The sequence below is a fragment of the Molossus molossus genome, unplaced genomic scaffold (genome assembly GCF_014108415.1).
Source record: "Molossus molossus isolate mMolMol1 unplaced genomic scaffold, mMolMol1.p scaffold_m16_p_10, whole genome shotgun sequence".
NCBI classification, from domain to species: Eukaryota; Metazoa; Chordata; class Mammalia; order Chiroptera; family Molossidae; genus Molossus; species Molossus molossus.
In genome coordinates, this window is record NW_023425345.1 from 16,023,661 (window position 1) to 16,049,506 (window position 25,846).

Genomic DNA, 25,846 nt, shown 5'->3' on the forward strand with positions numbered 1-25,846 from the left:
GAGAAGAATAAATTGGGAAAAGGAAGAAGAGCAGAAACATAGATGGCAATAGTTTGTAGCCTAAAGGAGGAAACCAAAGAAGACTATTCAGTAATTTGGAGTCTTATGACCAAAGTTAAATGAGAAGTGAAGGCTAAAAACAGAAAGATAATAAACTAATAGAAAATACTCTTAGGTGAAACAATGAGTAATTTGGGAAGAAAAAAAAAATTAAGAAGCCAATGACCCCAACAATCGTCCAGTAGTACTCAACAAATTAGAATTTCCTGGGAAGCTTTTATTTATTTACTTATTTCTCTCTCTCTCTCTCTCTCTTTTTCTGTATTGAATTTTAGAGAGAGGACAGGAGAGGGAGAGATAGGAACATCGATGAGAGAGAACATCTATTGGCTGCCTCCTGCATGCCCCCCACTGGGGATTTTGCCCACAACTTGAGCATGTGCCCTGACCAGGAATTGAACCAGTGACCTCTTGGTGCATGGGTCAATGCTCAACCACTGAGCCACATTGGTTGGGCTCCTGGGAAGCTTTTAAAAAAAAATTCCTGAGCCCTACCCCAGCCCTATCTCTAAAGACCAGTATTTTTAACCTGGTATTCTTAGATAGGCTGGTCTAAAACTCATGAAACAGACGCAAAATTTTACTTGTAGGTGCCTTTTCTAGGGATTCACTTCTAATCATGCTTCTGTCACATACCCTCTGTGTAACCTTTCTGACCCTTGAACTTGTCAGCAAAGTGAGGATGTGTTTGCCTTGCCTTCTTGTGAAGGATGTGGTAAAGCTCAGATCAGATCAAACGTGCCATGCTGCTGTGTAAACTGTAAAGCCCTGTAGCAACCCAACTTGTGAGAGTGGTGATTAAAAGAGTGATGTTTGCCCACATTTGAAATTTGACCTTTGAGAGACAATCCTCTCATCATTGCTGTCTCATCCGCAATGGCTCTGAGGATAGCAGCTTCGGCTTTTAGGAAATGTGTTGGGGAGCCTTTTTAAGTTCCTTAAATCATTAGAATCTACCTAGAACGATGCTGGCTAACGATGCAGTGATCCCAACCTCCTGCATTTCGTTCCTTAGAGGTGTCTGCAGCAGAGAGCTGCAGGGATATGAACTCCTGACATTTGGGATGTGAGAGAAGCCAGTGAAGACTGAAGATGCAGAATCGGGTCAGGCTGACCCAGTGCAGGGAAGGGAAAAGCCGAAATTCAGACAGTACCCACTACAGACTGCGTCTTCTATGAATGAATAAAATCACCATAGTTCTTTACAGAGGTCATGCCAATCATATGCCAGTGGAATATTATTCATCCTCATTTCTTTTAATCACACTCTGGCTGGATTTATCGACTAGGAAAATGGGGAATTATTTGTTCCTGACACTTTCTACATGTATGAAAAACAAAATTCATCTCATTTTCTAAGCATAAAATATAATTCTCTGAATTTTGTGCCTAATAGCAGCAGACCTTATTAAATAGGTGGGTTTTTTTTTTTTGTTTTTTTTTTTTTTTTTTTTTTTTAGTGTTATTCAAATATTTTTTTTCTACAAACATGAAAATCTCAATGGATGCCATTCTTCGGCATGTCTTTCTCTCCAGAATATTTTTAGGCAGTCTAAATAAGAATGCATAGATGGAAATTTTTCTGCATAGATGGAAATTTTTCTGGGAAAAATTTTCTTAAAAAATAAAATATCTGCCCTGGCCAGTATGGCTCAGTTGGTTGGGCATTGTCCCATGCACCAAAAGGTTGCCAGTTCGATTCCCTGTCAGGGCACATGCCCGGGTTTGGGGTTTAACATCTGGTTGGGGTGCATGTGGGAGGCAACGGATCAATGTCTCTCTCTCTCCCTCAAATCAATTATAAATAAAAATAAATAAAATTTCTAGAAAGTAGAGTTGGCATTTTTGTTTTAAATGTCTTAAGTGGGAACTAAAATTTGAAACCTAATCTCATCCCTCCTATTGGTCACTTGTTATTGACTTTTACTGAGTTAAGTTAAAAGCCCATAATTACCTCTGCCTCTAAATTCATGGAAACCTGTTTGACTATATGATGAATAGTAGATCTAATATATGAATCCGAAGATGATCACTTCAACATCCTAATCTAGGATGTTCTAAAATTATGGAATTTAGCCACAAATATACTACAGAGCACAGTGTTCCTTTGTTTATTCATTCATTCATTAAACAGAGTTAAGTGCCTACTGTATGATGGGCATCATAAGAGGATATTTACATATAAAAATAACCTTAAAGAACCTTTAGTCAACTAAGGGAGACGGTACTCTGAACAGATAATATTTGGAATTTCACCGATGGAAATCATTGATTGAATGAATGATCCCAGGGATTATCCTCAGACCTGTTCTCTCAGTCTACATATACTCACATCCAACTCCAGAGCTTTAAATGCTATCTATAATGCTGATGACTCCTAAATGTGTATCTCCAGCCCCGACCACTTTCCTGAACTCCAGGTTCATATCCAGCCAGCTACTCTAAATTTCGTTTGAATGTCCGAAAAGCATCTCAAACATAACCTGTGTAGCACTGACCTTTGTATTTCAGTTCATGGCAACCCAAGCTAAAAGACTTGACCCTATCTTTGATTTTTTTCTTTTTCGCACACTCTCACATCCAATCCATGAGAAAACCTGTTAGGCCAACAATTCTCTGTGGTTCAGGACCCCTTGGCAGTCTCAAAGACCCTTTCAGAAGGTCTTTGAGGTCAAAACAGTTTTCATAATAATACAAACACATTTTTCCTTTTCCATTCGTATTTATACATGAGTGCTTGGTGGAGTTTTCCCACGTTGCACGGTGATGTGCAATGACATTCTAGCTCTGATGGCTAATGAAATGTGCCCTTGTATGCTTATGTTTTAAAAGCATCTCAGTTTTAATTTTATATACTAAATATTTACAAGATATAATATAATCCCCTTTATATACTAAATATTTACAAGCTATAACCCCCATGTACAAAAACTCATGAGTGTCCTCAATAATTTTTAAATGTATGAAATACTCCCAGGATCAAAAAGTTTAAAATTTTTTTCTCTAGCTTTCTTTTCAAAATATGTCCTGAATCAGGACCCTCTGACCATCTCTCCTTTGTCACTCTCGTATAAACCATTAGCATCTCTTGCCTTGACTTCTGAAAAAGCCTCTCACTCTGGTTTCCTGGCAATGACTGTTGTGCCCTTATTATCCTTTTACAAATTGGCAGGTGGACTTGCGTAAATCAGATCATGTTGTTCATCTGCTCAGATTCCCAGTGTCTTCCCATCTCACTCAGACTAAAATCATACATCACCTTATATAATTTGACTCTCTCTGTACCTCTCAATCCATCTCCTGTCACTCTCTACCCAGCTCACGTTACTCCAGCCATGCCATCTTGCCTACATTACCGCCGAGAAGCCCAACAGTTCCTGCCGTATGTTTTTTATACTCATCATTGAATTGTCTGGCCTGCCCTTCTCCCAGAGACTTATATGGCTCATTATCTTTCTCCCTTCGGGTCATTATTCAGATGTCACCCTATGAGAGAGGCCTTCTCTGACCAATGAATATAAAGTAACCACCGCTTCACTTTCTATCTCCTTTATGCTAGTTTTTCCTTTCTGGCACCTAGTACATAATTGGTGCTCAGTGAGTAGTATTTGAATTACTTAACTGGGTATGGTTGGGTAAAAGCCAGGACAGACTCTTGTGGGAAGGGGTACTTGAGCTTTATATTTGAATAGAAATTAGATAAATGAAGTGGTAGATACATGGTCCAGGGAACAGAATAGGATGCGCAAGGCCTGTATAGATTTTTGACTTCATGTTGTGACAAATTTGCCACGGTGTTCTAATAAATCAAGAAGTCCCAATCCCATATTCTACCTTCTTCCCCTCATCAGAATGTCTTAACCTCTCTAAAGTACTCATTTTGAGTGGGGTTTTTGGAATAAAAACGTTTCGGTGCTCAAATATATTGGGGAATTACAGGGTTAAATACTTTTCTGTACTGAAGGCTTTTTTATAGCTTTCCCCCACTCCCACCCTTGGAAACCCACTAATATTTTTCACAACTAGTGGGCCACAAAACACAATTTCGGAAATGTGATCTAGGTCATTCAATATGCTTCTTTATAGCTGACCCCTGCAATTCCATTCTGGTTTGATTTTTCCACTCATTCTGCACAAATATACACTGTTGAGAAGGGGAGCATGATGACTAAGCAGTAAATATGTGTCATTCGTTTAATCTGTTACAGTGTCTATGCACTGCCTACTTAATGTTCTGAGCAACCATGTGAGATAACAGGGCCATTATCATTATAATTCCAATTTTATGTATGAGGAAAAGTAAAGTATGTATATTGTTTACTGTACCATGTTGAAAAACAAGCTTTAAGTCAATGGTGCTCAAGGCCTAAAAACTAAAAAACAAGTAATTAGAAGAATCTTTATTGTTCAGTATAATATAGTATTTTAGCATCATTATGTCTCACATTGATTGAATTCAGTTCCGTAAGTTTGTTTCAAGCATTATATTGGTTGCTATGAGGAATTAAAAATGTTTACATAATTGTTTGAGTTTGGTGTACAAATGAACTACAGTGCTTTCTTTCTCTTGCAGATTCTCTTTCTCTTCCAGTTGAGAGAGAGGATATAGGAGTTAGATTAAAATCAAACATCATAATTTTTCATTGTTAATGGTAGAACTGGTTGGACAATATGATTCTGTATATGTGGCCAAATGTGCCTGCTGTTGCTTTGCCCCTGAATTAAACACACGTCACAACCACCTACAAGGTGACGTGTTGGCTCTGGAGAGAAACCCAGAGGGGCAGAGACAGGCATGCTTGGTTCTTTCCTCAAAGTCATTTTGTGGCTGAGCGACTCCAGCTCCATGGGGAGCAATGAATGAAGGGAGGATAGGCCCAGAATGTTACTCTAGTGGAATTCCTCTTCTTGTGGAAATATGAGGCCAGAGAGTACAAATGCATCTTAACAACATGGTAACAAAATATACTTTATTTGGTCACGTAGCCTAGAGTGTTTGGATAATAAGGCTCACTGTACTTTCTTGCCATTACATTAGCCTACTTCCCCCCCAAATCTGCTCTTTCTTCCTGATATTAATGGCACTTCCATCTAATCAGTTTCCCAAACCAGAACTTTGAGCTGCCTTAGAGCCTTCCCCGTTCTTCTCTTCCTAAATCTAAACAGCAAACCAAGCCATGCCAACTCTGTGTCCTAAACATCCTCCAAGGCTTCCTCCTTTCTCTCCTCCCACTGCCCGTGTCTTCATTTGCCTTCTCCTGACTCGATCATCGAAACAGCTCCCATCACAGCTCCCTCGCTGCCACGCTCATCTGCTTCGGATTGATCTTCTGCATTTCTCACGGTACTTTTCATTTATGATGATGATTCTTTTGAAACAGTCAAAGAGTTACAGCAAAATTGGAAGGCAACATAAAGACCTTTTCACCTGCAACTATTTGTACGTTGCTGACCCCGTCAGCCCCAGATACTTTGGCATGTTGTTTCTTACAAAGGTGAACATGTATCCATAACCAAAAGTAACCATCAAAAGCAGGTGTTTAGCTTTGCTGTATTGCTGCCATTTAATCCCAAAACCCCATTCAGGTTTCACCAATTGTCATAATGATGTCTTTTATGGAAATAAGACCCAGTCTAAAACCATACATTCCATCTAGTTCTCATTTCTCTTTGATTTCCTCTGGTCTGGAACAATTCCTCAGTCTTCTTTAGACTTTAAAACCATGACACATTTGAAGTTAACAAACAGGTCAGTTCTTTTATAGAATGTCCCTCAATTTGGGTTTACGGATATTTCCTCACAATTGGATTCAGGCTATTTTCATCAGAAATACCTAGAAGTGCCCCCCCCCCTTTTTTTTTTACTGTATCCTCTCAGGTGGTGCATGATTTTGATTTGTCTTATTCCTGATGATGTTCACTTTGATCACTTGATTAAGTATGTGTCTCCCAGGCATATCCGCTGTAAAGTTACTCTTTTCTTCTGTAATTTATAAGCATTTGTGGTGTGTACTTTGAAACTATATTAATATCCCATTTCTCATAAAAACAATCCATTTTATTTATTTATTATTTACTTATTTATTTATTTTTGTTTACACCCATGTTTTTCTAGTTTATTCCTTGAGTTATAGGCTCCATTACTATCATTATTTGTTTTGATACTTGGATTATTCCCTATCTTGCCGAAGGGAGTCGTCCTGTGACACCCTCATTCCTCAAGCCCCTCCTTGCTTGCTGGAAGAGCAAGATCTTCCAGGCTTAGCTCACGTCTACTTTTCCAGTCCCAGATATGGAATCAGTCATTTCTCCAAGAAGCGCTATTTCCTTTTAGTGGAATATGGTAGTTAGATGCTAATATTTGGCCACTAAGTACATTTATTACTATTGGGATGTCACTGTTCCAAGGCCCCCTCAGTGGGCAGAGCTGAGGAATATTTATATGTATGTACAGTATACATATGTATGTATGTGGGTGGTAAGGGTGTATATATAAAGTATATATATGTATGTGCATACATATCTATAATTCTATATCTAGCTCTACGTATATTGAAAATCATGAGTGTATAGTGGTAATGTGATTTCAATGTAAATATCACAGAATTCATTTCCATATTTTTCATTTATTCTCTGATAGTCAGAAACCTAGTTCCCATTATCTTAATTATTTTTAGTTATTTGATCTGCCCCTAGCACCCGTATCAGGCCATGCCCATTGGTGGACACCTGCCTCACCCCCTCACGGATGCCATCTCAGCCGTGCTCAGGGTATGACCACCATGCAGTCCAACTCCTCCTCCCCTTCTGTGTTCTCTGACTCCTCACGTGCAGCTGACTCCTGGTGACCCTCTCCTTACCCTGACAGTGTTTTGACTCTTCACCCCAGCCGCCCTCTGCACATGGACACCCTTCAAACACTGGCTGTCCTCTCCTCTGTGGGGATATTCTCCTCCCCTTGCTGGGGCTGTGGCTCCAATGCCAGACTTCTCCTGGGTGGAGAGTGCACTTCTCACACTGTCAACCTGATTGTGGTGTTCACCTTTGTAAAATCCTCCTGAGCTTCTTGCTACCTTCATGCCAGCATGCCAACTCCACGATGAGGCATGAAAACCCATTTATGTTCTGGCACTAGACTCCTCTTTATGACCAGCACCCCAACAGTCGCGCTGAACTCCTACAGCCCTCCAAGGGAACTGGTTCTCTCCCACTCTCTGATACAGTCTAGAATGCATGTTCCTCTTCCTCTCCCTGGCTCACATCTGCTCTTCCATCCAGACAGGGTCCAAGGATGCCTGGTATAACCCTTCCTTACTTCATCTTCAGTGTGGGCCCCTTATTCGTTCATCCATTTCACTCTGCTTTCTGAGTGTAGTCTCTAGATCTCAGGCTTAATGCTAGTACAGGACGTAAAATAGTGAGTAAGACAAAAGAAGTGCCTGCCCTCAAGGAGCTTATATTCCAGAGGAGGTAGCTATGCAGTGACCAAATACAACAATAAATAAAGAATATAATTTTGGATTGCGATAAATGCTATGATTAACTAAACAGTAAAACAGAAATTGGAAGAGTAGCCACTTTTTCAGATCACAGAAGGCCTGTCTGAAGGGGATATTTGAGTTGGGACATGAATGAGGAGAGGCATCCAGCCATGCAAAGAGGGAGAGAATGTTCCAGAAAAGGGCGTAGCGATACAAAGGCCCTGACGATGAGACGAACTTGTAATAGTGGAACAGACAACAGGCACGTGTTTAGGGGAAAGTGCTATGATGAGGCTGGAAAAGGTGAAGAACCAAGTAAGTGTTTGTAAGAATTATAGATTTTACTCCAACTATGATTAGACACCACTGAAGGCCTTTAAGCAAGATGTGACTTGATTTTATTTGCTTTTTAAAAAGATCACTCTGGCTAGAGGATGCCTTATGAAGAGCAAGCGAAAGCAAGGGAGATGATTAGAAGGTTTTGCAGTTTCCAGGAGAGAGTGTGGTGGCTTGGAGGAGGGTGGTGCAGGAGGCGTAGAGAAGTGGACGACTTTGAGACATATTTTCACAGTAGAACCCATAATATTTACTGTTGAGTAGGCGTGTCACACACCTGGCAGGGGACAGAGGATACGATTCAAGTGTGTGTAGGTTTGAACTTGAGCCCCTATGAAAATCATGGTGCCCTTCACTGAAATGGCAAGGTCTAAGTGGAATCCAGGGTTTTGTGTGTGTGTGTTTTGTTTGGTTGTTCCTGGGTTGGGGAGCAAGGGTCCAAGTTCTGTTTAGCTACATAAAGTTTGAGGTACCTTCTAGATGCAAGTAGATAGTTAGATGTAAGGGTTTCTAGCCCTTCCACAATGATCCTTAAGCATTATGTATGTACTTCCACATTATTTTTATGGGTTATTGTGAAAATATATGCATCTAAAAAATGGAAAAGAAATTATGGAACACATATTAATTGCATTATTATTTATAAAAGCAGAATTGAAAATGATCCCCTACTACCCTGTGAAATTTCTCTCCTTTGATTCATGGTGTTTAGTAAAGAACTTGACAATAACTATTTGCTGAGGGGACACAGGAGTAACTGATCTAATTTGACATGACTTCTTAGGAAAATTGTATAAGACAACAAGCCATAAAACTAAATTAAATTGAATCAAGTACCAAATCATATTGTTATTTTAATTAAGATTATTTTTTTTCTCAAAGGTCTCTTTAATATCGGACAGATCAGTCTAAAACTGTCTTTCATCTTCCATTGGAGTCCAAAAAATTCAACAAAGATATCAACACAAATGAGCATCTACATGATAATTGCAGTTACACATGAAGTAATAAATTAAGAGAATCAGTAGCTTAGTGAAAACACCAGAGAAATGACTATTTTATTTTAAAAAATATTTTTCTTTTTTTTTTAGAGAGAGAGGAAAGGAGAGGGAGAAAGAGATGGAAACATCGATGAGAGAGAACATCGAATGGTCGCCTCCTGCATGCCCCCCCACTGGGGATCATCCACAACCTGGGCATGTGCCCTGACTGGGAATCGAACCAGCGACCTCTTGGTGCAGGGTCGATGTTCAGCCACTGAGCCACACCAGCCGGGCAGAGAAAAGTCTATCTTAAATAAGTTAACATATAAACAAACATTTGGCAATGCACTTAACAAAATATTGACAGTGATTAATAACAGCTGTAAAAGAAATTTTCTTATCTTCTCATCCTTACACTTCCTCTTTCTCCTTTTTGTCAGAACAGTTACAAATGATTAGCTTAGCAGTCATTTCTCTATTAGTTGCAAAAAAATGAAACAATGAAGACACTGACTGTCCATATTTCAGACGTAATCTTAGAGACACCAGCATTTACTTAACATAAAAGCTGTGCAAAAAATCCTGAAGGAAAAGGTAAAGAGCCTTGACTGCATAAAAATGAAAAGCTACACTGCATCAAAAAATCCCAATGAAAATAGAAAACACATAGCAAATGAGTTAGAGGTGTTTCTAATAAGTATCAACAGTCAATCTGTCAATGCTTTAATATGCAAAGTGCTCTTACAAGAGTATAAAGGATACGTCCATGGGGGGGGGGGGCAGGCATAGAATATGAATAGATGATTCAAAAAAGAAAAATATAATATCAATAAACAAAGGAAGAAATGCTTGACAGCCCTGCATAGCAAAGAAATTCCAAATAAATCGTAGCAGTTCAGCTAAGAAATGGTTAAAACGTTTTTTAAGATGAAATTGTTATGGTAAGTGTATGGTAAAGGCACGGCTACGGGCCTTCTCACAGATTGATGGTGGCAGTCTTTCTGGAATATTTCTATCCAGCTTTATGTTCGTTTGGGTTCAAAATATGTCGAATGACCAGCTTCTTTCTCCAAAGCTGCTACCTGGTGCATGCAATTCGGACTCCTAACTTTCTGCTGATAAAGTCACCTGGAGGCTCCTGGACCTCCCAACGTCATGATTTTTAAAACGGCTTATCCATGGTGGAATGATAGAGGTTACTTGGAATGCACCTTCCCTTCTTTCTGCCCAGCTCCATGGTCCGTCGTTGCCTTGAGCCCTCGCTTCTTAAAGCAGAGTTGGGTGGCTGTTTAGGGAGGTTCTACCAGCGTCTTTGCTGCTTATTTCCCACCAGACCCCACTGCCAGCTTTCCGCTTGACGCAGTCTTTGCAGTGTCCAGGGCAGTTGTTGAAATGCTGGTAAAATAAGTCTCCGCACTGTCTGTTCTTCCAAACCTGCTGATTCCTCCTTTTCTTTCAACTCTCACCTCTGCAAACCATCAGTGGCGTCCTGTTACTGTCTTCTCCATGGAGTTTGGTGTCTCTGCCAGTCACTGGGAGAGATGCGATGTGACTTAAGTCCTCAGTGTCTTCTTTCAGTCTGGTCTTGTCTATGCTGCATCTTGTAGTAAGAGAAGAAAGAGTAATGATCAGTCCTTTACTTCGAAGTAGGCGTTATCTTATAGCTTCATTTACATTACCTCAGTTAATCTAGACACTAATTTCACAGTGCAGGTTATATTTTCCCCATTCACAGATTTGAATACCGAGCTGTAAAGATGGGAACCGGGATTTGAATCCAACTCTGTCTTCCTCCAAATGCCATTCTGTCTCAAGTACAGGTGTCAATTAAGTTTTACCCATAGAAATGAGTAGGAAACGTACAGGTGCTTTTGAACTTAGGATACTAATGAACTGAGTGTTCGATTTGCTCATTAATATAAAGATGAAGCAAGGAATTTCAGACTTAGAGACTGTTTCTGACTTTATTGATTTTGCTTATTTATTTTTTAATCCACAAGGATATTTTTCTATTTATCTTCAGATAGAGTGGGAGAGAAGGGAAAGAGAAAGAGAGAGTGAGAGAAACATTGATGTGAAAGAGACACATCAACTGGCTGCCTGCCGCAGGACCCTGACCAGGGCCAGGGACAAACCACAACCTACATGCCCTTGACCGGAATCGTGATTCATTGGTCTGAGGACCGACACTCTAACTTCTGAGCCAAACTGGCCAAGGCTGATTTTGTTTCTTTTTTTTTTTTTTTTTTTATCCTCACCCGAGGACATTTTTCCATTTTTTGTTCAGGTAGAGTGGGAGGGAGAGAGAGGAACAGAGAGAGAGAGAAACATCGATGTGAAAGGGACACATCGAGTGGCTGCCACCCGCACGACCAACCAGGGCCAGGGACAAACTGCAACCGAGGTACGTGCCCTTAGTGGGAACCGAACCCGGGTCTCTCCAGACCACAGGCCGACGCTCTAACTGCTGAGCCAAACTGGCCAGGGCTGATTTTGTTTCTTTAAGGGAGCTCTAAGCAGAGTTTATGTATAAGTCACACCAATTCTTGATTACTTAGAAACTGATTTCTCAGTTTATAGGTTTAAAAAAAATTTTTTTTTGCTTTATATCCCTTCCTATTAGCCTTTTGAGTATTCCTTTACCAGAGACAGGACAGGGAGAAAAAAAAAATTTATAAATGTGCATTTTGATAGATGTTTTAGAAAAATACTTAGCAGATGAAAGAGTTGAAATTGTTAGCTAAAATTGATTTGAATACATATGTCCATTGAAAAAACCTGTATCATTATATGACATAAATTTCTATGACACTGATAATGTTTTATTCCAAGTGAAGTTCTACATATCATACTTATTCTGAAAACTTCATGTCATCTTAAATTCAACCATGTAAGTGCTTGTATTGTCACACCTTTCTGCCTTAAACCTTAATTTCTTTCTTCTAGCTACTATTTATTTACTTCTTGGTGAGAACCCTCACAATTTCTCATATGAATAATAATACAATAATTAATAAATAATAATACAAGAATAAACTCTGTGTTTTGTGTACTCACAACAATAAACCTACTTTTGCCAACCCCTGTACTTTGGGTAAAATGTTGTTTTAAACTGTAGTTTCTTACTTACCAATCCCCCCCTCAAAAAGTGCATCATTATTTTTATTATGTAGAAAGATATTTGGGGTAATTATAGAGAAAAGTACAGTATGGTGCACGGGAAAGTGCATGCATTGCTTTGAAGTGGAGAGCTAGATTGTGAAACTCTTTGCAGCCCTAACCGGTTTGGCTCAGTGGTTAGAGCATCAGCCTGCGGTCCAGAGAGACCTGGGTTTGGTGCCCGCTAAGGGCATGTACTTCGGTTGCAGTTTGTCCCCGGCCCTGGTTGGCCCTGGTTGGGTTGTGCGGGTGGCAACCACTCGATGTGTCCCTTTCACGACGATGTTTTTCTCTCTCTCTCTCTCCCTCCCACTCTATCTGAACAAAAAATGGAAAAATATCCTCAGGTGAGGATAAAAAATAAAATAAAGTAAAATAAAACTCTTTGCAAGTTCCTGGGTATCCTTCGAGACGTCTCAATTTCCCAATCTGTAATATGTGGTAAATAATACTCACTTTTGCAGTTGTTGTATTTGCATGAAAAGTATATTGTAGAATGCCTGACACAACATGTGTTTAATGAGAAGTTTTATTAGGAAAGTGAGAAATAGAAAGCAGAGTGACTTGTGGTAGGTTAGAAAGCAAGCGTATTGCACATTTATTTGTAAAAAAAAAACAGCCCTTGCTCTCATACACACAGTGACATATGCTCCCTGTTTTGGCTGCTCAAAACATATCTTCTATAAATCATTATATAATTACCTCCTGCTGTTCTTAAACAGAAATTGAAAAGAAGAGAGAAAGACACAAATTGCCTATATTAGAAATGAAACAGGGAGTATTACTACAGACTCTGTAGACATCCAAAAGGTTAATAAAGGAATATTGCAAGCCACTCTGCCCACATCAATCTGACAATTTAGCTTATGTGAATCACAAACTAGCACAATGCACCCAATGAAACAGAGCACGAATAGTCCCGTAACTATTAAGGAAATTGAACTCATAGTTTATAAATCTTTCCCAAAAAACAACATAGTTTTGCTGGAGAATTATAACAAATATTTAAGGAAGATTTAAGTTCAATGCTAAACACATTTTACCTGAAATGAGACAGGAACTTTGCAATTCATTTTATGAAGCTACTATTTCCCTAATACCAAAACCAGACAGTACAAAAACAAAACAACAAAAACAAACAAAAAATCCTAACAACACTGAAAGTAAAGACCACAGAAAATTTCTTAACAATGTATTGGTAAGTGGAATTCAGTAAGATATACAAAGAGTTACATACCATGACCAAGTGGAGTTTACTCCAGGGATACAAGACTGGTTCAATGTTTGAAAATTAATGAAGAAGATTTATCTCTTCCACCTCCCCCAACCCTCTTCCCTCTGAAGTGTGTTTGTCTGTTTCCTACTCCGTGTCTCTGGATCTATGTTGATCGTCAGCTAATTTTGTTCATTATATTCCATAAATAAGTGAGATCATGTGGTACTTGTCTTTTTCTGACTGGCTTATCTTGCTTAGCATGATACTCTCCAGGTCCCTCCATATTGTCTCAGAGATCTCTCTTTTTTACAGCTGCATAGTATTCTATTGGTAAATATACCACTTCATTAAAAAAAATTTTTAAAAAAGAAAGAAAGAAAATTAGGGAAGAAGAAAAACCACATGATTGAAGCAGAAAAAGCAATCAACAAAATTCAAGATCCATTCATGATTTTTTAAAAAACCTCTCAGAAAAATAAAAATAGAGAACTTCTTCAACTTGATCAAGGATACCTATAAAAAACCTATAGCTAATATTTAATTGTGAAAATTTGAATGCTTTTCTCCTAAGACTGGGAACAAAGTGATGCTGTCTGCTCTCTTCATCACGTTATTCAACATAGTGCTGGAAGTTCCGGATGTGCAATTAAAAACAAAAAGGCATAGGCACACAGATGGGAAAGAAAGAATTAAACTGTTCCATTAGCAGATGACATGATTTTCTAGGTAGGAAATCCCAAGGAATCTACAAAAAAACCTCCTGCAGCTAATAAGTGAATTCAACAAGGTCACAGGATGAAAAATAAACATTAAAAATTAATTATATTTCTATGAACTTACAGTAATCATGTGGACACTGGAATTAAAAATGCAATACTGCCCTGGGCAGTTTATCTCAGTGGTTAGAGCATCGGCCCGCAGACCAATGAGTCGTGGGTTTGATTCCAGTCAAGGGCACGCACCTCGGTTGTGGTTTCCTCTCCCTTGCTCTGGTTGGAGTCATGTGGGAGGCAGCCAGTCGATGTGTCCCTCTCACGTCGATGTTTCTCTCTCTCTCCCATTCTATCTGAAGATAAATAGAAAAATATCCTCAGGTGAGGATTAAAAAAAATACAATACCATTTATAATCATACACATACAAAGAAAAGAAAAATCTAACAAAACATGTATAGGACTTGTGTACTGAAAAGTATGAAATTATGGTGAAAGAAATAATTTAAATAAGTGTAAAGACAGTGTTTATGGATTAGAAGACTCACTATAGTAAAGATGTAAATTCTCCCCCAATTGATATACAAGTTTAATGTAATTTGTATCAAAATCCCAGCAAGATTGTTTGAAGATATATACAAGATTATTCTATAATTTACATAGAAATGTAAAGGAATTGGGATAACTAGAACAATTTTGAAAACAAGAATAAACTGGGAGGATTTAATTAGTCTACCCAATTTCAAGATTAATTTTATAGTTACAGTATTCAAGACAATGTGGTATTATTAGCAAAGGGATGGACACATGGATCAATGGAATAGAAGAGAGAACCCAGAAACAGACCTACACAGACATGCCCAACCGATATCTGACAGGTGCCAAAGCGAGTCAGTGGAGAAAAGAAAGCCTTTTCAACAAATGTGCTGGAGCAAGTGGGCATCCACAGGCAAAAAATAAACTTTGTCCTGAGTCTCACACCTATACAAAAATGAACTCAAATGAGTAACTGACTTAAGTGTGAAATGTAAAACTGTAAAACTTTTTTTTTTTTAATCCTCACCTGAGGATATTTTTTCCATTGATTTTCAGACAGAGTGGGAGGGAGGGAGAGGGAGAGAAACATCAGTGAAACATCAATGTGCTGCCTCCCCACGCATGACCCGCCAGGGCTGGGGACGAACCACAACCAAGGTACGTGGCCTTGACTGGAATCGAACCCGCGACTCTTTGGTGTGCAGGCTGACACTCTAACCACTGAGCAAAACTGGCCCAGGCAAAAACTGTAAAACTTCTAGAAAAAAATATAGGAGAACATTTCAGAGATCTAGAGCTAGGTAAAGCATTCTTATACTTGATAACAAAAACATTATTCATAAAAGGAATAATTGATCAATTGTGCTTCCTCAATATTAAAAGTGCTTGCTCTGTGAAAAACTGTTAAGTGATGAAAAGACAAGTGGAGACAGGAGAAAATATCTGTAAACCACATACCTTATAAAGAAGAGTTTCTAGAATATATAAAGAACACTCAAAACTAAACAGTTATATAAAAACAAGCAGTTCAATGAGAAAATGAGCAAAAGGCATCACGAAACATTTCCCTGCAGAGCATATACAAATGGCGAATAAGCACGTGAAAAGATGTTCAACAATACTAACAATTACAGAAATGCAAATTAAAACCACAATGAGATGTCACTACATCTAGCAAAATGACTAAAATAAAAAGTAGTGATAACATCAAATGCTGGCAAATATATGGAGAAACACACACATTGCTTGTGGGAAGCAAAATGGTACAGTGCCTCTGGAAAGACAGATATTTGAATATTTGAATGCGTAATTTAAAAAATACTTTTTGCAAGAAAGTCGTGGCTATTTTAATGCTGGGAGCAGCTTCTTTGAGAATAAATTTCATGGTTTGGATTTAATATCTATATTCAGTCCAGAGCAACTTAACACTTATATTGAATAAAACCAGAATAAAACCCAAAACTTTCATTACCCTCTTATGTCTATATGTAGTCTTTCCAATTCAGGGTTGAATAACTCGTATGAAGAAACGAACTCATATGAAAAAACACTTATTACATATTTTCCATTTTAAAAACTTTACATTCATGCTTATATATGTTACATACTAGATATATACTAACAGTTTTATAATCTGTCTCTTTTACTAGAAGATGAGTATATAAGTTAATCCATAGCCAAGTATCTATAGAGATATTTTTATATCTCTATATAACAATGAAATGAATTAAGAGAGAAAAGCATAAAATATAGAGATTTTAAAATTTCTGCCTTTCAACACCAACTGACTGCAGGGCTTAATTCATAGTTGAATTAGATTCCATTTGTTCCTGTTTTCTACCCGTTTGCATTTTATTTAACCACCCTTTAAATAATGATTTAAAAAAAAAAATCAATGCTGTCGGTGGACGGCAGAGTAGGAAAATCGCTCATTTATATAAATATGAGGAACTCAGGATCTGCTAGGCTCTGGCTCTGCCTGCACTTTATGTTGCTTCTTCTTGCTTTACCTACAGGGCGATGTCCTAGGGGAGGAAATGCAATTTAAAATGCCATATAGCTGTGTTTTAATTTCAGCTCTCCCATTCGTTAACTGTGAGACTATCTCTAAATCTCAAGTTCACTGCAAAATGAAGAGTAATAGCTCCTTTTAATGCCAATGTTACAGGCTTAAGTGAGATAACAAATCTCAGGTTCCTTGAAGTGTGCCACCTTCCTTGAGTACTTGGTATTTGCTCGCACCCACTTGAATCCCCTTGGGTGGGCTTTTCTGGTCCTGTCTGTCTGTCCGTAATCTACACAGCAGAGGAATGGAGCTTTGCTTACCTGAAGGTAAGAAGTTCTACATCTTTAGAACAAACCTTAATCATATCAACTATTATATTTGAGACCAAAATATCAAAATAAAAAACTGTATCCCATATGGAATGTCTTTTTCTTTGACTGAAAAGGAAGAAAATATTATTTTTATACAACATCTGAATAAAAGTTTAATAATATTTACCCTTACTAAGTTGTCTAGGCTCCCTCAAATCCCTTCTCTATACTGTTTTAAAAGTGATCAAGACAGAGAAATGTGAAAATTTTAACTCAAGATGGTGAACTGATCCCAACTGTTTATTTCTCCCTCCTGACATGCAATTAAAATGGTACAGCAAGTATAAAAATCAGAATAAATCCATAGCAGTGGTGAAAACCGGAGAGTGGTACTATCAGGGGCATTTGGGAACGTCTGAAAGAAGTTCAAGCGAAAAGAGAGGAACCAAGCTCAGTGAACAAAGTAAATAACCTCCCAGAAAACAGTTAATGCAAGGAAAAGATTATAATCAGTATCCTCAGAAAGATTTGAGAGGTTACTGAATTCATAAAAATTAAGAAGAGGGCCTGGCTGGTATGGCTCAGTGGTTGAGCATCAACCTATGCACCAAGAGGTTGCTGGTTTGATTCCTGGTCAGGGCACATGCCCAAGGTGTGGGCCAAATCCCCAGTGGGGGGGGGGGGGCATGCAGGAGGTGGCCAGTCGATGTTCTCTCTCATGGATGTTTCTGTTTCTCTCCCTCTCCCTTCCTCTCTCTCTCTCAAATCAAGAAAGAAAGAAAGAAAGAAAGAAAGAAAGAAAGAAAGAAAGAAAGAAAGAAAGAAAGAAAGAAAGAAAGAAAGGAAAAGGCTATTTTAAAAATGGAATTAGTGCTTTTTGAAAATTAAAACTAGGATCATTATACCTAAAGTCTTAATAAAATGCTTAAAAGTTTTATGCCTTATCTTATTTGTTTACTGACATATCCCCAGAGCCTAGAATAGTGTCTGAAACATGGCTGATGGTCAATAGTATTTTTTTGAACAAATTAATGAAAGTGCTTTAGAATACCAGATTGTTGAATGCTCCCAAAATATAAAAGAGAAAGGGTCAAAGAGATCCAATAGCCACTTACTAGAAGCTCTAGAAGTAGGAGAAGCCACACAGGAATTGAGGGAGTAGACCAATGGGAACCTTATAGAATCCAAAAACGTAAAGCTAGTCTATATTTGGAAAGTTAGTATAATAAAGGTGGCGTTTCAAATCACTGAAGAAATGATTGTGTTGGGACAGTAGGCTATCATTTAGGGGGAAATACCTAGAATTAACTTTTTTCACTATATACCAGGTACACAAAATATTCTAGGTTGATTAAAATTCTAAAAGAAAATACTACTGGTCTAGCTTCCCATTTTTACCACCCCTCCTCCACTCCAGTTTTTGAAAGTATTTAAGAAAGCATCTAATTTATTACCATTGACTTGACATAATTTATCAGTGGACCAGTGTCTGCATGGAAAGTCTGTCATTTCCATATGTTTCTGTTGTTCTGTTATTTCACATGCTAATTTTCTCACATTCAGCCATTTTATCTTGGAACTCATTCTGAACTTCGGTTTTACTTGAATAATTTAATACCACCATTGACTTTAGCTAGCAATACTTCTTCTTTGTCCTGACATCCAAATATCCCTCTAGTCCTACTTGACATTTTAATAGGAGGTTGATGAGGCCCCTTTATAATTAAATTAAGTGAATTCAAATTATTTTAAATCTAAGTAAGTGGATTTTTATAATGTTCATTAGTTTAAAGGATTTGAAAATGACAGAGGAGGAAACAAAGTGGACATTTGAAACCTACATTCCAATCCAGGAAAAACTGGAAAGGAAATATGCCTAGTAACTAGATCTCATCCCAGGCAGGAGTTACGTGTTCTCATTTTACTCGTAAGAGTCACATGGTCTGGATTGCAGAAATGCCATGGAATTCTTAATGTTGTATCAGAATATATTAATTTATTTACGTCTTTACAGAGCATAAAGATCTTCTTCTGATAGTAGGACCTGATGAAGAGAATCTAAAGGAAGGGTGGGAATGCATGCGATCCTGTATGTGACCCTGGGAAATTCACACATTGCTCCCTTAAGGCAGGGGTGGGGACCGTCCAGCCCGCGGGCCTTATAAGGCCCGTGAAATCAACACCAGCTAACATCACGTGCCTCACCAAAGAGAAGCAGGTCCAGCCATCACATTAGGGGTGACTTAATTAAATGTTTGACCAAATAGAGCAGCCTAATGCTTAAGTTGGTAATTTTGGCCCACGAATGATGTTATAAATATCCAAATGGCCCTTGGCAGAGAAAAGGTTCCCCACCCATTTTAAGGTAATAACCTAAGATGACACTGGCTTCATGGATGTGGGACCAATGCCGTCTCAGAGGGCACCACCCTCAGACGAGCCTCATGGTTGGCACTTAATGCTCCTGGTCAACTGTCTCTCTCTCTCTCTCTCTCTATATATATATATATATATATATATATATATATGATTTTTTAGCTCTGAATTTGTTTTCTAAGTGAAGTCTGTGGGAAATTGGAGAATGTGCTGGGGCTTGGAACCTTCGCTCATCTGTGGTTCACCTCCCACCATCTCCCCACCTTACTGGGTGGAGTTCTTAGCCGTCTGGTCCCCCAACCCTTGTGCTCCCAGCCAGCCCAGCAACTGCTGACACACCGGTGCAACCCTGAGCATGGGGAGGATGGAGGTCGGGTGCACACTCTAAGTTGAAGGGCAGAGCCTCTGGGTGCCTTTGAGAGCCTGCTCTCGTCCTGTGAGTGTCCCTGTGCCCAAGGGAATGACACACTAAGTAGCAAATAAAACCACCATGACACATCTGCAGAGAGATCGTGAAAGAAAGGAAAACTTGTGTGTGTTTTTATTTTATTTTATTGATTTTGAGAGAGAGAAACATCGATTGGTTGCCTCCTGCACGAATCTCAACCAGAAAACTTGGTTTCATTTCTGGTTTTGGAACAAGGGGCCCCACATTTTCACATTGCAGTGGTTCCAACAACCCCATGTAGCTGGTCCTGACTCTTTCAGTCATTCACGTATCTGTTCAGCCTCCGCTTCTCAGGGACATTCCCTAGTCACTCTGTCACAGGGGTCCCCCACTTCTTCTGTAAAGGACCAGAAAATAAAATAGTTCAGGCCTTGGGTGATCTCTGCTGTAGCTACTCAACTCTGCCGTGATAGTGTGAGAGCAGCCATCGGCCATATATAATGAATGGGCATGTATATGTTCCAATAAAACTTTATTTATAGACACTGAAATTTGAGTTTCAGATCATTTTCAGCTGTCCCTAATACTATTCCCCTTTGCTTTTTTCCCTCCAATCATTAAAAAAGAAATGTAAAAATCATTTTCAGCTCATAGGCTTTACAAAAATAGTCAGAAGCCTGGATGTGGCCCATGCTCTGTAGTTTGCTGACTCTGGTTACGTAAATATGTGTGGGAGGAACTTCTTGGGAAAGTAGGAAGATATGAGTGCTGGACCACCAGTGAGGGAGGGAGATGTTTTAAATGAGGGGTCACAGTGAGCACAACTGCTACTCGTTATACACGTCGAAACTTGGCAAACTCCACTTATAATTTCAATGTTTTTGTGAAAACACTTCTTTCTTATCCTGAATGGCTTGACAGGATTTCATCAGGATCATTTTTTAAAAAACGTAAATGTGTTAAAATCATAGTGAATATTCCAGACCCATCTCCATTTTCAGTGACACTGCTATGCCTTTGTTCTCTTCTCCCATTGCTACTATTTCATGTCTCCATGGAGATGTCTCTTGAATCCTGCTCTGTGCTCTGTGTTTGAGGCACCATTCACTTGTGTCTAGATGTGGACACGTGGACCTTCCATCTCTGGGAGGCCCTTCTGCTTACTGCTTATGTCATTTGGAGTAAATTATCTGACCTCTGAGCCACTGCATCTGCTACGTAGGCTAAGTCGTGCTGGCTGACACAGCGGGAACTCGGTGGTTTAACATACAGGGGGTTAGACTTCAGCTTCTCATAAGGTCCAATGTGGGTTGGATGACCCTCCTTCATTTTGGAACTACATCGTCTGGAGAGTAAGAGAGGGATTCAGAAGATTCACTTCTACGACAGTCACTTTGTCAGAATTAGTTACCTGTCCCCCACCTAAATGCCCATAAGGCTGGGAAAGAAAAGGGAACCTATGCTTATGGTTTTGTCGAGCACTAAAATGATGTTTAAAAAGATCTCTTAGAGCAGGATTTGGCCAATGTTTCCTCTACAGGACCAGACAGTAAATATTTGAGGCATTGTGGGTAATGTGGTCTCTGTCACAACTTCTCCACTCTGCCATTAGACATAAAGTAAATGAGTGGGCATAGATGTGTTCCAATAAAACTTTATTTTCAGAAACAAGAGGCTGGCCAGATGTGGGTCACAGGCCATAGTTTGCTGATCTCTTTTTTAAAGCATGACTAACATTCAGTGATTCTCATTTTTCATCACCTCAGATGCTCAGAGAGCTTTGGGCAATGACTCTCTACTCATTGTCCCTTAAACTGGCTAATAACTGATAGACAATTCAAAGAAGCAAATAAGAATGAGGTCGATGATCACTGATCAGTGGCTTATTCCCTTTGAATTTCTATTAGCCTATCTCCCTTCCTCCAGATATTTTATTTGAAGCTGTGCTACAGTGAGATCATAGCACTCTGCTCAAGAAAGGGGAATAGGACGTAGATTGGCATCAACATGTATTAAACAGTCTATATTGAGTCCTGAGAGCAAACAAGCATACATCTTTCATGCTTCTGTGTAGGAGTGTATACATTTGTGTTTCCTATAAAAAACAAACAAACTTATCTTCTGGTATTTAACCAAGCCAGAAATCTGTGAGTCACACTAGACCCCTTCCTTGGCATCTTCCCATCCAATCAGATGCCAAGACCTAGAGAACTGATCTCATTAGCATCTCCTAAGAACATCTGCTATCTCCAATCTTATTGCCATTACTTTTCTTCAGGACCTCATTATGTCATAGCTGGAATTCTGTAACATCCTCCTAATTAGTTTTCCTTCTTCAAGTCTGGCCCTGACCAATTTTTTCTCTAAATTACTAAAGTGAGTTTATTAAAATGCAAACTCAGCTATGAAACCTTTGCTTGGAAATCATTCGGTGGTTTTGTAAAATGTTCAAGTTAAAGACCAAACTCGTTAACATGGCATTTAGAGCCTTTATGATTTGGCCCCCGCTACTTACACTATCTCACATCTGGACCCGACCGCTACCGTCACATCCTCTGCGCTGTAGACATCCTGCACTGTTAACAGTTTGTACTTTCCTTCTCTCCATCCTCTTTTGTCTGCCTACCACATGCCGTCCACTTCTGCCTCATCAGGATTCAACTCACCATCAATCACCTGCTCATGGAGGCCTTTCCGGATTCCCTCCCTAAAGCAGTGACCTACCTTTGGGCTCCCTTTATATTCTGAGCCTCCACTTAGCATAGCCCTTTTCACTGTACTATACTGTACTGGAGCATAATCCTTGGATGGCTTATCTCTGCCCTCATGCGCCATTCCTCCTCCAATAGACTCTTATCACCTGGACAGTAGAGGCAGTGTCTTCCTTGTCCAGTCCTGTCACAGTGCTCACCATGGTATGGGCAGTTTGGTCACTCAGCAAATATTTATAGAATGAATTAAGGTAGCAGGAAAATAGCCTGCTTGCTTTCATGACTGCATAACACATTCTGTTTTTAATGTCAATAGAACTTTCGTGGTCTGGGTTCAGAAACATGTATTTAAGAAACATTTAAAAGTATGCTCTGGCCGGTTTTGCTCAGCGGTTAGCGCGTCGGCCTGTGGTCCAGAGAGACCCAGGTTCGGTTCCCGCTAAGGGCATGTACCTCGGGTGCAGTTTGTCCCCAGCCCTGGATGGGTCGTGCGGGTGGCAACCACTCGATGTGTCCCTTTCACGTCGATGTTTCTCTCTCTCTCTCTCCCTCCCACTCTTTCTGAACAAAAACGGAAAAATGTCCTCAGGTAAGGATAAAAAAAAAAAGTAAAGAAGTCATATACTAAATTTAGTTAGCTTGGACCTTTATAGAGTTTATGAGAAGGAAAATTATAAAAATTTAGTTAAGCCTGGCCAGTGTGGCTCAGTGGTTGAGCATCAACCCATGCACCAAGAGGTCGCTGGTTCAATTCCCAGACAGGGCACATGCCCAGGTTGTGGGCCAAATCCCCAGTGGGGAGTGGGCAGGAGGCAGCCAATCGATGTTCTCTCTCATTGATGTTTCTATCTCTCTCTCCCTCTCCCTTCCTCTCTCTCTAAAATCAATAAAGAAAAAAATTTTCAGCTGACTGTCTATCTACAAAATGAAACAAAGACACAACACCGCACAATAAAACAAAACCAAGATAATGCACATACCTGTATTTTCATTGCAGCCAGTGTCATACATAGTTCATGACTTTTTTTATATAAGCGAAAGTTTAATTAGAAAGTGACAGAGGTAGAAGGGAGCTGTAGAAGAAATGGGCTCAGGAAACAAGTTCCAGAGGCAGAAGGCGCTCGGAACTGAGCAGAGCGAGGAAAACGCGCCCGGGGGAGAGGTGCGGGCGCACTCCACTGAGAGCCGCCCAGGGTCGTGATGCAATTGCTGCTGCACAGTCCAGTGGAAAGAACGCTGAATATGAAATTGAGATCCAGTGGCCTCAAGGACAGACATTTTATGAGAAACCGAGGCTGCCATCAAACCCTGATCGTTCGTACTTCAAAAACATGAGTCCTGTGGTCACTCATTTGAATTCTGCTACAGAGTCGATGTGTCATAATAATAAATGACTTGTAGTTTCTTGTATAACAGTGTTTATGCCTCTCAACCTCTTTCATTAAAAATATTGCAGTGGTGAAAGAATAAAGCATATTGTGCTAATGTGTTCCTTTGTGTAAAAAACACTGTAAAATACAGATAGTTTCAATATCATTGTCTATTTTAGATTATAGGCTAAATGATATCTACTTTAAAAAACATGAACTGGAAGAGACACGGTAGCTTAAATATTATGCAGGAAAATAATCTTTGAAGTACAGTGATTAAATTAACAAGTATTTGAGGGCAATGGAAATGTTAGTAAACCACAAGTTTATTGTACTTTGGGGAAATAAACTTATTGTAAAGAGATTGCAGTTAACCTCTTGTTAATTATTGTGAGACTGGTACTATTTCAGTAATATGAATGAGAATAAAAAGTAAAAGTACTTGAATTGATTCTTGGGAAATGTACATAATTCTGAGAGTGAAAAAGACTGCAATGTTTTTTGAAGGACTGTGCTAGAAGCTTTGCCAGGCAGAAAGAAAAGGTGAACATAATTAAAACTATTGGGGAAAAAAATGGAAAACTGCTATAGGGAACAATCCATTACTGACAAAGGGTATAGATTACATCTGTCATTACTCTATGATTTTAACTTTTATGTTTAAATGAACTTTTCTTGCTATTTGGGGATTAATTAAAATCTTTAAAAAAGAAAAGCAAAGCCCACTACAAATACTAAGCAAATTCTTAGATCCTGGAAAATGTCTTATATAACTTTTCTTAATTCTGATGATAGAATTTCAGCATATGATACTTGGGACAATTTCTAATGCCACTGTTCCTTGGGCTATATAAAGAATTTTTTAAAAATGGAACTGCCCTAATAATGCTTCAATGTTGTGAGGGTCCTCTTACTGTTAGATTCTATAGCCTCAGGATCTGACAAATGCCAGATGTTTAACACATGTTAACTGACTGAAAGGTGACTTATAATTGCAACTTTCTGAATTGATCATTAAGAGATATTCTGTGCACTGCATTTTTATATTTTTCTGGAAAAATCTAACAAAAAATCTAAATTATTTGATCAACTATGCCAGAATATTTTTTTCATTAAAAATCTATTCATTATTTAATTTATCAAGGGATTATTTAGTGTCTCTCTGTAAGCACAGTTATATTTTAAGTGTAAAACCGGACAGTTTCACTGAAAAAAATCGTCACTTAGATTAAACTGATGGGGAAATGGGGCTGAGAATGAACATGACCATAGTAACACTGTCGTCACGCTCATCCATTTTAGCCTAAACAACGGACATCGATTGTGTCTTCTCTGGATTGTCATCGAATGAATCACAACCAAGAGTATTTTGAAATCAGCACATCTGCAGGGTGTACAAGCTTTCCTTCCAGCCCTCCTGTTGGTCCACCCGCCTCTTCTGTGGGATCCACCGAAGTTCAGAACGAGGGACCTGGCTGTCCAGGTAAAGCAGTTCACGTTATGCAGCTGTAGTTTTGAACGTTTAAAACTGAAGCCTCTATGAGTTAGATCAATTAAGAGGTATCCTTCGTACAAATCGTGCTGTTGTTTTTCGTCCACCAACATGCAAGGCAGTGGAGGGCATCATGATTTTTGTGAGAGTGTGGGTATAATATTCTTTTTGAATATATTAATGGCTTTTAGGTGTTAGATGTTAAAAACATTGATATAATGTTATTATAGTAATTAAAAAACCAAACAACCAGAGCCCTAGAAATGTTCTTCCACAGCTATGTACCTTTCTCCACAAAGTGGTAGCAATGCGTCAATATATGACATTTAGCTCTGAGGCTAGAGAACTTGGTTCAGGGTTATCTTGTAAGACTGAACAGTGTAGCCTAAGTAGGCTATCGATCTACTCAACCAAAGTGGTCTAGAGAAGAGAGGTGTGAAGAAATGAGGCTGGGGGTGAGGGGAAGATTAGGAAAGGAGCCACACCCACCAGTAAAACGTACCTGGTTCCAGCCAATCAGATTTGCGATGCTTACCTTCTTTGGGGGCCAAGAACTAATAAGTGGTGGACAGAGATATGAGAAGTGGGACCTAAAGAATATCTTCTTTTTGTATGTAATTTAAAGTAAATGAGCTGTTCAACTACTTTTCTTCAAAGAGATATGATTTTTAAATCTATAAATATAATTAATATGACTTTTAAAATCATA

The 25,846-nt window shown here is 39.0% G+C and overlaps 1 protein-coding gene across 6 annotated transcripts in view; it reads left to right on the top strand.

The window, feature by feature from the left end:
* ANKS1B (ankyrin repeat and sterile alpha motif domain containing 1B) overlaps positions 1 to 25,846 on the top strand; it is a 917,777-nt gene that overhangs the window by 335,674 nt on the left and 556,257 nt on the right. For all 6 annotated transcript variants that reach the window (XM_036250945.1, XM_036250946.1, XM_036250947.1 and 3 more), the window contains one exon: positions 24,948 to 25,128. In XM_036250945.1, the coding sequence (XP_036106838.1) occupies positions 24,948 to 25,128 (181 nt within the window). The remainder of the gene's footprint in view (positions 1 to 24,947; positions 25,129 to 25,846) is intronic.